The 13149-nt window shown below is 34.2% G+C and overlaps 1 protein-coding gene across 1 annotated transcript in view; it reads left to right on the top strand.

The window, feature by feature from the left end:
• Positions 1-13149, top strand: part of STAU2 (staufen double-stranded RNA binding protein 2) — a 395353-nt gene that overhangs the window by 161031 nt on the left and 221173 nt on the right. The window contains exon 8 of the mRNA XM_042783101.1: positions 6995-7126. Coding sequence (XP_042639035.1) covers positions 6995-7126 — 132 coding nt within the window. The remainder of the gene's footprint in view (positions 1-6994; positions 7127-13149) is intronic.

The raw sequence follows: 13149 nt of genomic DNA on the forward strand, positions 1-13149 counted from the left end.
AAAAACAAACCCATTGCTATTGAGTTGATTCTAACTCAAAGCTACCCATAGGACAGAGTAGAACTGCCCCATAGGCTTTCCAAGGCTGTAAATCTTTACAGAAGCAGACTGTCTCATCTTTCTTCCATGGAACAGCTGGTGGGTTTGACTTTTGGTTAGAAGCCAAATGCTTTAACCACTGTGCCACCAGGCTCCTTAAACCACTGTTGAGAACCCAGATACCCAAAGAAGGGGAGTCCTTCTGTGGTTAGTAAATACATTGTCATCTAGATGTAATTATGACCCATAACAGTATTTTTCCAGTATTTTTACTTGGTGAAATACATATACTGTATTTCCTATGACATTGTTAGCTTTGAAAAATGCTAGGCAGTATTATTTGAACACCAAAGCTTGAATTAAAAAAAAACTCACCTAAATGTTAGACATGAAATAGGAATATAAACTGGCTTTATTAAACAATTCTCTTTCTATAGAGTATATTTAGTACCCCTTTTGAAAAAAGAATTTAGAGTATCTTAGGCCAGCTTCCATTTTATGGGTATTCATAAACATTCTAGTCAAATGGGGACATTTGGCTGTGCTTTTAAATGTTTTCACACTGAATTCATAATGTTTTTTTCTCCCTTCTGGAAGCCCCAATGGATTCATTATAGTATACAGCAACTTTATCCAAGTAAAAGACTTTTTGTATAAACTACTTAAGCAATGTTATCATTTGTTTTAATTGAATGTAGAAGTAAAATAGTTGGAGATAATATGGTCATTTTTATCTGGGTCCCCCCCACCACCCAAAAGAAGTAAGTTTGTATCTTTTAAAATGGATGTGGTTACTTGTTTTGATTATCAGATAAACAAAAGCAAATCTCTGATGACATTATTTGGGTATTTAGTTCTAAAGTAAATTCCTTAGAGCTTTTTTTTGGAGAGAGAGATTTTCCTTTTTCAAAGAAAAAAATAATAGCTGAACTATTAATAGAATTATCTATTAATTAAACGTAAAATAATAGTGCTTATCAGTACTTTGCATTATAATATATCATATGTACTTTCTCTACCTGTGATTAAGACCTCTAGGTATTTTTTAAAATATATTTAAGGCAGATTTCATTATTTCACTTATGTCTTAATGGAAGATCATGAGTTAACTTTCTGGTAAATGCTATTTTTCTTTCTCAGGTTTTTGATGACTTGATTCATTGGAATGATTTGTTTAATTTAAAGAGAAAAACCCCTGGCAGTCTTAACTTCACTGGATAGTAAAATAATTGAGCTTCTTTGCAGACAAAAATTAACATTTTAATGAAAATATATATAATAGAAAATTTGCGAGCTTTCTAGGAAGAGTATTTTATGAAGTTAACCTGCATACTTACTGATTTTCATAAGGAAGTGATTTTATTTTTAATGAAGTGATTTTTTTTGGGTGACGGCTGTGTTTGTTAGCTAGAAATGGATGTCCTCCTTTCAATACTAAGAATTTACTGGAGGAAAATCACTCACAAACTTTTGAGCCAAAACAAACTTATTTGGCAGTAGAGCTGGGTAAATGGGAAAAACGAATCAAGGAAGCTCTTACCTTAGAAGAAGCAAGTCTTGAGGGAATTGGAAATCAGTATAGGTGAAATGATGTAGATACAAGGTGAATGCAGAGATGGGAACAGGGTTAGAGGTGACAAGTCTGAGAGCAAGAGCCCAGAGGGAAAGGACATCAGGCTTTGATAGGTAAATCAGATTTTGGGATGAAGCAGCAGTAGAATTGATTGTGAGTCAAGTGTGTGTAGCACATGAAAGCAGATGAAACTTTTTTTTTGTTGTTGTTGCAGTTTTTGCTGTTCATTTCATTACTTTAGCCAGTGTTTCGACCATCAGAACAGTAAAGGAAGGAAGCTTCTGTCATAGCTGACCTAATCTTTTAAATAGCAAACACTCCAGCAACAACCTAGGAGCTGGCGGGGCAGGGAAACAAAGCAAGCAAAACCCCAGCTGCAGAGGCTGGCTCTAGCCAGGATTTCAAGGCCCCTTACCTATAGAGGCTGTTGTGTTCATGTAAGGTCCAGGGTAACCATAGATAGGAGAGGTAGTGTGTGTTCCATCTGGTACCAAGGATCTGAGAGTAAACTGTCCCAGATTAGTGCTTCTCCTAGTGAGCCCCATAGACGGCTACTAACTTGTCACAGTATGGTAGTTTCTGGTTCCAGGAGAAAAAGTAATGAAACGAATTAAAAAACACTTCACAGTTTTGAACCATAAGAGTTATGATAGATAAAGAAATAGTGTAATAAATACATTTTCGGTATTTCATATGCTACAAGAACTCTGTGTGCCATTTTGCTCATCTTGAGTAATCTTTGAGTTTATATCATTTGCACCTTGTTCATATTTGTTTATATTTTGTTGAAACAGTCAGTATTATGATTTCACACAAAAGCCAAAAAAATAAAGTATGGCTAGAAGCATTTTATTGTACTCTCTATCCATTTATTGCAAGTACCCAGCATATTATTATTGTGAAATTTTATCAAATGGTGGCATGAAGCTATTGAAGTTCCCTTCCTCTCTCTCTCTCTCTCTCTCAATAGAGCACAGTGATCATCTGAAAGTCATCAGTCTTTTTCAGATATGAATTGCCTGTTCAGCTCTCTTCCTCATTTTCTGACTGGCTTTTTAAAAATTTGATTTATAAGTATCCCCTTTATATTCTAGAGATGAACCTTTGGTGGTTACATGGCATTTCAAATATCTTATCTTGTGTTGTGATTTTTCTTTTTCTTTTCAATGGTACATTTTGAGAAACAGAAATAAAATAATTTCAATGCAGTCAAATTTGTCACTTTTTCCTTTATATTAACTTTATAAGTCTAGATCTCCAGATGAGTAAGTGTCCTACTTTGTTCTTCCTCAAAAGGGTCTTCCTATGCTATCACTTTGCAATTCCATGTAAATTTTGGAATCTCCTTGTCACATATTATGAAAATACGTGTGGGATTTTGAATTGGAATTCATTGATGCTATCAGTCAAGTTGAAGAGAATTTATATTGTTATAAATAATATCAAGTCTTCAGTCCACGAACATGACATATCTCTTTATTTAGGTTTTCCTTAATTTTTCTAAATATTTATTGTTTTCTGCCTAGAGGTCTTACACATATTAAGTCTTTGATTTTCATTTAATGTAGATAGTATCTTTAATTTTTTTTCATCTTTACTTGATTGTTGCTGGAATATAGAAATGCAATTGACTTTTAAATAGAGAAAACTTGCTAAACTCTCATAAGTTATTTAAATTATAGATTTCTTGGATTTCCAATATATAAATTTCATCTGCAAATAATGACAATTTTATTTTTTCATTTCCTATTATTATGCCGTTTTCTTGCTTGTTGCTCTGTGTAGAACTAATAGTAAGACATTAAATACTTGTAATAATAGAGGGCATTCTTCCTGTGTTTCTAATCCCAGAATGTCAATATTATGTATAATGTTGGTTGAGGGTTTCCGTGGGTTTTTTAATCAAATGCCTTTTGCCTGAAAGAAGGTTTCTTCTTTTCTAATTTTTATTATGAATGGGTGTTGAATTTTATCAAACACATTTGCTTCATTTGCTAAATGTCCATATGGTTTATCCTCCTCAATTTGTTAGTATAGCAAATTCCATTGATTGATTTTCTTTGGGTTTCAAGTGTTAAACTGACCTTGATTCCTGGAAAAGCCAGCTTGGTCACAGTTCTTCCGTAGTGCTTGATTCAGTTTACTACTATTTTGTTTAAAATTTCTGTATCGGTGTTCATTAGTGAAACAGCCTGTAAACTTCCTTTCTTACACCATTCTCACTGGAGTTTGGAATCAAGATGATGCCTCATACAACATATTGGGAACTGACTTATTTCTATTCTAAGATTGACATTATTTTGCCTTAATTATTGTCTTGAATTTGCCAGAGAAGTTATATGGTGTGTCCATTGTGTAAAGTTTTTAATTATGAATTAATTTCTTTAGTAATTATAGACCTGCTTAATTATAGGTTTATTCTGTTTGTTTTGGCATTTTCTAGGAATTCTTCCATTTCGTCTAAATATTAAAAAAATTAGCCTAAAATTGTTTTCAGTAATGCTGAAAATTTGATTTGTATTTGCATTACTGAAAATCAGATTTTGTAATGTTGTAGGAGCTGTAGTAATCTCCTATTTTCATTCTTACTTGTGTCTTTTCTACTTTTTCTTGATCAGTCTTATCTTGTTTATCATTTTATTAATTCAGAGAACTAAATTTGGCTTGTTGTACGTCTCTATTATGCTTTCTTTTCTATTTCATTTAACTTCTGCCTTGTCTTTATTCTCTCCTTCTGTTTTCTTTATTTATTTTTGGATATTATGGATTTATTTTTCTGTTACAGTTATAACCTTTTGAGAAGGATGTTCAGCTCATTGATTTTCTACTATTCTGTAAGCTCTTACAAGGGACTCTGGTGGTGCAGTGCCTATGGCATTTGACTGCCAACCAGATTATATAACTACATATTTTCTTCTAGATGCATCTTTAACTGCACCTTTCATGTAATACTTCCATTTACATTTATTCAAAATATTTTCTAATTTCCATTGAGATTTTTTTTTGCCCATTTATTTAGAACTAAATTGCTTAATTTCCAAAGTTGTGGTTATTTTTAATTTTTATCTGCTTCTATCACTTACTAAGACAGGTGTAGAAAAACAGATCCTACCACAGTTGTGTATTTTGTATTTCTCCTTATAGTCTCTCATGGTTTTACATTCTAATTTACTTTTTATATCTGCATTATCTCTTGGCACATGCATCTCTGAAAGAGCATCACTCTAACTTTACATGTGGGCATAGATGGTTAATATATATGTAAACATATGTGCCTACATGCATACAGAGTTGCCCATGAAAGATAACTATGGAATGGTTCTAATAATAAAAAAGCCACTATTTATAGAGCAATTATTTATTAATACTGTAGTTTATATACATAGTCTTGTTTTCTCCTCACAACACTATGAGGTAGGTGGTATTACCCTCATTTTACTGATGAGCAAACAGAGGCTTAGATAGATTAAGAAATTTGTACCAGTTCATACAAGTAGGAAGTGGTAGAGTTTGGAGTTCGTACCTAAATCTAACTCAGAGGCCTTTGTTTCTAACCATAGCATGGTACTGCCCCGATACATTAATTATCTTCTGGCATTAATGTAAACCATTGTAAACATAGAATGAGTTGTGAACATTATTTTATTTATTCACTATTCGTTGTAGTCTGGATGAAAGTTTACAGAGCAAATTCGTTTTCCATTCAACAATTTCTACACATTTTGTTTTGTGACATTGGTTATAATTCCTTCAATATAACAGCACTATTCCCACTTCCTCCTGCGTTCCTTGATTGCAAATTTGTCCTTCTTTCCTGCCTTCTGAGCTGTATTTTCGGGCAAATTCTGCCTTTTTGGTTTCCTGTGGTTGATTGTACAGAGGAGTACATTCCTCCTTGGTATAATTATTGACTTTGTAGGCTTGTCTCTTATTTGACTGAAAGTTTTTCCCCCAGGGTAGGTTCATTTCTAGGCTTGAAGGGTGTCCAAGGGCCACAGTCTTGGGGGTGTAGCAATATCTATCAGACCAGGAAGTCATCTGGTCTTTTTTTTTTTTTTTTAATGCTTTTGAATTTTATTCTACTTATTTTTTTCCCTCCTTCTCAGTCCAGGACCTTCTTTTGTGATTCTGATCAGAGTGCTAGGTAGTGATACCTGGCCACTATCTAGTTCTTTGGTCTCAGGGTAGTGGAGGCTGTGGTCCACATGGTCCATTCATTAGTCCTTTGGACTGTTTCCTTGAGTCTTTGATTTTCTTCATCCTTCTTTGCTCTGGATGAGCAGAGATCAATAGTGCATCTTAGATGACTGTGTGAACATTATTTTAAATGGAACCAGTATGAATTCATCCTTTTCAGTTAATTTTAAATAACAAATGCTGAATATAGTCATAACCAGCATGAACTGTATTAAAATGTCAATCTTATTTTTCTGATTATATAAATAATATAAATTTTTTTGTTTCAAAGGAAATATAGAAATACATAAGAAAACCCAGGGAGGAAGTGGGAAGAGTGCAGTTCCATTGAGGGAAATGAAGCAAATGTTATAAATTAAAATGTGTATTAATTGTTTAATGGAAAACTAATTTGCTCTGTAAACATTCACCCAAACCACATTTTTTTTTTTTTAACTTTTATTGTGATTTGGGTGAAAGTTTACAGAGCAAATTCACTTTACATACAGCAGCTCACATATACTTTGTCTCATGACATGGACTACAATTTCCCACAATGCAATCTCCTCTCCCACTTCTTCCCCATAGTTACCTCTTCCCTGTGTCCTTCCCTCCCATGCACTCCTGCCCACTCCCCAAGCTGTCTCCCTGTGCACACACATCCTTTCTCTTCTCCCATGACTGATCTCTCCAAGGAGTGTATCTACCTAATGTGAATGTTCAGCTCATGTGCCTGTCTTTTGCCAAACCACAGCTTTTAAAATGTAAAAATTGTCTGAAATTTTACCATCCTGAGATAACCATCCATTGATATCTTCAGGACATTCTTTTGTATTTTCTTCATATATATTTTATGTGTATGTATGTTGTTGTTGTTGTTGTCTGCCATCAAGTCGGCCCAGACTCATAGCGACCCCTCCTTGGGTTTCCGAGGCAGTATCACTACAGAAGTAGGATTGCCCAACCTTCCTTCTGAGGAGTGGCTGGTGGGTTTGAACCGCCAGCCTTCTGGTGAGCAGTCAAGTGCAGGCACTATATGTGTATGTATAGTATTATGTAAATGGAATTCTATCTTGCAGTTTTTATTATGGACTGAATTTTATGTTTTTGGATGCTAGACAGTAGAATATATAATTTTATGATGTTAAGGAGTTCCTTCTGGTTACCAAATGAGCTATCATTATTTTCTTACTTTAATCTTACCAGGTTAAGGTAGGCAATGAAGTTGCTACTGGAACGGGACCGAATAAAAAGATAGCCAAAAAAAATGCAGCGGAAGCAATGCTGTTACAGCTCGGTTATAAAGCATCCACTAGTCTTCAAGATCAACTTGACAAGGTGAGAGTTTAGCTTACGTGTATATGCCCATTTCTATCAGAATATCAAATTGATTAACAAATTCTGGTCAGAAAACTTTAATAGTTTAACAGTTAGAATATTATTTAAAGTCAAGGAACATTTATATCTTTAAAAATAGATATTCTAGGTTCAAAACAATATCTAATTATGGTATCATGAAATATGATTAGCAAGTACTAAAAATTTGTTTTATGACCATGCATATTTTCTATAATACTGTTGTTGTTGTTATGTGCCGTCGAGTCAGCCCTGACTCATAGCGACCCCTCCTTGGGTTTCCGAGGCAGTATCACTACGGAAGTAGGATTGCCCAACCTCCTTCCGAGGAGTGGCTGATGGGTTTGAATTGCCAGCCATCTGGTGAGCAGTCAAGTGCCTTAGCCACTATGCCACCAGAGCTCCTTCTATAATACTAGTGTCATATTTTTTTTAGCTTATTGATTGGTTGTTTAAGCATTCTTAATTTGTGCCTTTTAAGAACAGGGGTTGTTACCCTGTGTTTCTGGAATACAGCTGAAAACACTGAACGTAAAGATCCTTTAGGGCAGGAACTATATTGGACAGACACTCTATAAAGTAATTTTTCTATTTACTTTAAATTTAAAGGTAAATTCACAAGAGTGTTTATTTTCTGCCAAGATCAGTGTTCATGGTCCCCTATTTCTTCTGCAGCAGTTAATGACATCACTAACACCTACCTCTGTTGCAAGAGAATCAGAGAACCCTGAATTGAGAACATCACCGATAGCTTGGTGCAGAGGCTGGTTTAATTTCATTTTGTTATTATATTATCATTTTGTTATCTATACATGTGTAGAAATGATTTTTATTTAACATTATGTCTATGAAAATTCATAAAACAAGCCAGTAATTGTTTCTATCAAAAGTAATATGATTGTGTCCAGGTCATTTTTTCACATAAGGATCCTGTTTAAGAGATTTTTTTTTTTTTGTAGTTTTTTTAAGAACACATTTCTGAAGTTTAGAATAAGAAACAGAATCGCCTATTACAAAACATTTGGTATACTTTTCTTTTTAAGGCAACTGTGAATATCTAGGTCATTGTTATGAGTGACTAAGAAATCATTTGTCTTGGTGGTATTAGTTGTGATTTCAATTCTGTTTTTATAACCTGGCTAGTCAATGCTTTTTCTTCTTTTGAAAGTATTTGTAACATGAAACCTAACATATGTTCAAGTTTCTGCAGTTCTTATATTGTATATATGTTGTTTTAACTTAATCCATTTTTATTGACTTAAAACTGGTATGTGATTTATAAAAATATATGTTGAAATAACTCTCTTCACAGACATTTATTTGTAAATTAAGTGAAAACAAAACAGTTAAAAACTAGCATTAATTTAATTAATTTGAAAAACATTTCCATACCTACAAATGTCAAACAATAATTTATAATAAGATGGTTGAAACTTGGCTCCTGCACTTAAGGAACTGACTGTTCAGTGGTGAGAGTGAGGGGCTTTAATCATAAATCATGGTATCCTGAAGCCTGGAGAAAATGAGGATGAGTCTGGGAAGTCAGGAGGAACTGAGATCACTGTTTTTATGCCAACTCCCTATGACCACAAAGGTCCAATCCTCTTGTGCACAGAATCTGTATGCGTTGAGGGTTGACTCAACAACAACTAATATAACAAAGAGATTGAGGAGTTATTAATTGAAGACTTGAGAATGAAAGTGACCTGATATGGTTTACATTTTTAGAAAGACAATCTGATCATAATGTGGTGAGTGGATTTGATCAAGGTGAGACTGAAGGCAGAGAGGCCTGTCTGGAGGCTAGCAGAGAGTTGTTCAAGTAAAAGATATTGAAGTTCTGACCTAAGAGGTGGTGATAGCGAAGAGGAAGGGGAAAACCTCAGAGATATTTCTGAAGTGTAACTGATAAGATTTGAGTAGAACATAATATGCATGGGGAGCACAGGAAGAAGAAAGAGTAACTGTAACGAGGAGGAGAAAATGACTTCTAGTAGGAGAAGGCCAGAATACCCTGATTTGGGAGTAACATCTTTGGTGAGTGTGGTAAAAGCAGTATTTCAAAAGAAATTTATAAAAGCCATTTTTATGCAGCAATTTTTTTTAAAAAAGGTAAACCATACACAAAGTTTAAAAAATTCAAACAACACAAAAGATAAATAGTGGAAAAAATCTCACTTTACCCTGAGAATGGTCTCATGGTCTCTCTTCCCAAAAGGCATCTCCCACAATGAGTTAATAATTTGTAAAGCATTTAGAATACTATCTGAAACATAGTGAATGTTACATAAGAGTTTGTTAAATAAAATAAATATCCTTACAGAGTATTCTAAGCTTATACACTTGATGAATATACTTTATACAACCACCCTTACAATTAAGATTGATAATAATTCTCCTCCTGAGAAAGTTCTTTAATATGCCTTTGTAGTCAGTCTCTTCTCCTCCTCTCAGCCCGACAAGCACTGATCTGATTTCCGTCTTTGTAGTTTTGCCTTTTCCATAATGTCATATAAATTATATCATATATTATATAACCATTTGTGTCTCGCTTCTTATTACTTAGCATAATATGCTTTTGCATTTCATCCAGGTCATTAGTATGTTATTAGTTCATTCCTTTTTGTTATGTAGATGTACTGGAATTAGTTTAGCCATTCACTGACATTTGGGTTGTTTACAGTTTAGGGATATTAGAAATAAAGTGATAGAAAATATTCATGTACTAGTCTTTATATGTATGTATTAGCATAGTGCCTAAGGCACTTGACTGCTAACCAGAAGGTTGGCAGTTCCAACCCACCAGCCACTCCTCAGAAGGAAGGTTGGGCAATCTACTTCCATAGTGATACTGCCTCAGAAACTCAAGGAGGGGTCGCTATGAGTTGGGTCCAACTCGATGGCAAATAACAACACAACAACAACAGCATTCCCATAGTACATCCTATATGTACATATTTGTATAGTAAGTGTATGTATATCTTTATAAGCAGTTGCCTAACTCTTTTTCAGAATAGTACCATTTTGCATTCTCAGCAACAGTATATGAGAGTTCCAGTAGCTCCACCTTCTCTCTAGCTCTTGGTATTACCAGTTTTGATACCTTTGATCATACTAATAGGCATGTGTTGCTATTTCACTGGGCTTGAATTTGCATTTCCCTGGGTGGTGGGCACTTACTCAGTTACAAGAAAGGGCTCTCGATCTACTTTTGAAAAATCAACCATTGAAAACCCTTTGGAAGACAAGTCTACTGTAACACATATGGGGTTACCATGAGTTGGAATCAACTCAATAGCAACTTTTTTTTTTAAAAAATGATTAATATTGCTGAACATCTTAATGTGTTTATTTGCAATCCTTCTTTCTTCCAGAAGTATCTGTTCAAAACTTTGGCCTCAAATTGGATGGTTTACTTTCTTATTACTGAGTTGTAAGCCTTCCTTATATAGTTTAGATAGAAGTATGTTATCAGATATGTGTAGGTAGTCTGACTTAGGATGTATTCGAGTTACAGTGAACCACACTTATGACTGTCAGTGTACCTGGAACACAACATCTTCCAGGAGGAAGTTATGAGAAAATGCATGATGAAGATAAGGAAAAAATTGCTGGGTTACATGAACACCCTCCAAGCATTTGATCAGGATAATATGATGGAAGAGATTGGTGGAAAAACCATCCACGTGGCAAGAGTGCTGGATTTAGAACTCGATTATTGCTGATGTGGAGCAGCTCACAGATCACGAGGAGGGGAAGTTGGCAGATCAGGACTTAGTGGATTTTCAAGCAGAAAGAAATGCTGAAGAAGAAAGAATGAAGAGGAAGGAGGAAAGATGTGAAAAAAATTTTTACAGTAAAGGGATTAGCTGAAGTTTTGCATAAACCAAATTAAGGGGTTTTAGTTGCTTGAAAGCATAAACACAAATGCTGATGGCTTTGCCTAAAGTCGATAGATTCAGGAAACAGTGAAATGTTACTGTGAAATGTATGAAGACAAAAAGAAAGAGACCATACAGACAACTTTCACTAATTTTCTGACTGTTGTTGTTGTTATGTGCCTTCAAGTCAGACCCGACTCATAGTGACCCCTCCTTGGATTACTGAGGCTGTATCACTACAGAAGTTGATTGCCCCACCTTCCTTCCAAGGAGTGGCTGGTGGGTTTGAACTGCCAGCCTTCTGGTTAACAATCAAGTGTCTTAGGCACTATGCTACCAGAGCTCCTATTTTCCGACTAGAAGTGCTATATCCCCATTCCCAGGGATAATCCAGATGATTTAGAACTTTCTGCAAGTGGAATTATTACTGCAGCTGACAAAATGCCAATGTCGTTCATTGTCAGAGTAAATTTTTATGATTTGAGTATTTTTTTTATGTTATATATTAAGATATATCTGTAAGTTTATATATGTTTCCAACCCCCAAAGACAAATAAAGATCTGATTTATAAAGATACTGACAATAAAAGGTAATAATTGTGAAAATTAAAAAAAATGTGGTATTCAACTTATATCAGAACTGAATTACAATGGAGTTGTTGGAATGGAACCCCATCATAAGCTGTGTACTGCCTGTTATTTTACATGTATTTCTTCTATAGTGCAGCTTCTTTTTATTTTCATAAGTGTCTTTTGAAGAGTAAATAAAGTTTTTAATTTTACGAAGACTATTTTACCAGATTTTTCTTTTATTATTTGTACTTTTTGGATCCTGTTTGCCTAGAGTTAATTTTTCACATGGGTGTGAGGTTAAAGCTGGGGTTCTTTTTTTAATGGCTGTTCAAATAGTCTAACACCATTTACCTTTTGTTAGAGCAAATATTTTCTTTCTCCATTGAAAGAAATTCTCCATTGAATTTCCTTAGCACCTTTGTAGCAAATCAATTGACTGTATATGTGTTGAGTCTACTTCTAGATTCTGTATTCTGGGTTTATGTGTCTGTCCTTGAGCTACTACAACTCTGTCTTGATCACTGTAGCTTTATAATGAGATTTGAAATCAGGTAGTAGTAGAAATCCAACTTTGTTCTACCTTGAAAAAATTATTTTGGCTGGTTTAAAGCCTTTGTACTTCCACGTAAATTTTAGAATCCATTTTTAGCCAAAAAAAAATTGATTGTGATTGTGATTGAGGTTGAGGCTGTGCTGAATGGATAGATCAGTCTGGTGTGACTTAATATCTTAACAATATTGCATATTCTGATTCATTAATGAGATATATCACCATTTATTTAGCTTTTTAGAAATTTGTCACAGCAGTATTTTGTACATCTTCATACAAATATCTTGCAAAATTTTAAGGCGTATCTCTAAGCATATCATGTTTTTTTGATGCTGTTATTAATTGTGTTGGTTTTTCATTTCAATTTCTAATTATTCTTTGCTAGTATATAGACATATAAATTGATTTTATATATGAATATGAATCCTATGCCCGTATTAAACTGACTTATGATAGTAGCCTTTGTAAAATTATGGTAAATAGGTAACAGAATATTTGACATATGAACTATCTTTACATGTACAATTCAGTAACATTAATTATGTTCATGTTCAACCATTGCCCTTATTTGTTTTCAAATTATATTATTACCCTTAATAGATGCTCAGTGTCCCTTAGGCAAAGAGTCACGCTCTTGAATTCTCACATCATTTGTTTATTGAAAAAGTCTTTATTTTGCCTTCGTGTATTTTTTTTTTTTTAACTTCTGTTGTGGTGAAAACATATATAAGACATTTGCCAACATAACAACTTCCCCATTTATAGCTCAGGATATTGAGGACATTTTTCACGTTGTGAAAACTATTATTGCTGTCCTTTTCCAAAATACTCCACCACCATTAGCATAAACTCAGGGCCCCACAAACAAAAGCTTCTGCTTCCCCTCCCCATCTTACCCCTGGTGACCACTAATAATTCTTGGTATATATATGTATGTGTGTGTGTGTGTGTGTGTGTAGATATATATATATATATATGTATGTGTGTGTGTGTGTATATAT

The sequence above is a fragment of the Orycteropus afer genome, unplaced genomic scaffold (assembly GCF_000298275.1).
Source record: "Orycteropus afer afer isolate SDZICR_OR568_19922 unplaced genomic scaffold, OryAfe1.0 scaffold00662, whole genome shotgun sequence".
In the NCBI taxonomy this organism is placed as follows: Eukaryota; Metazoa; Chordata; class Mammalia; order Tubulidentata; family Orycteropodidae; genus Orycteropus; species Orycteropus afer.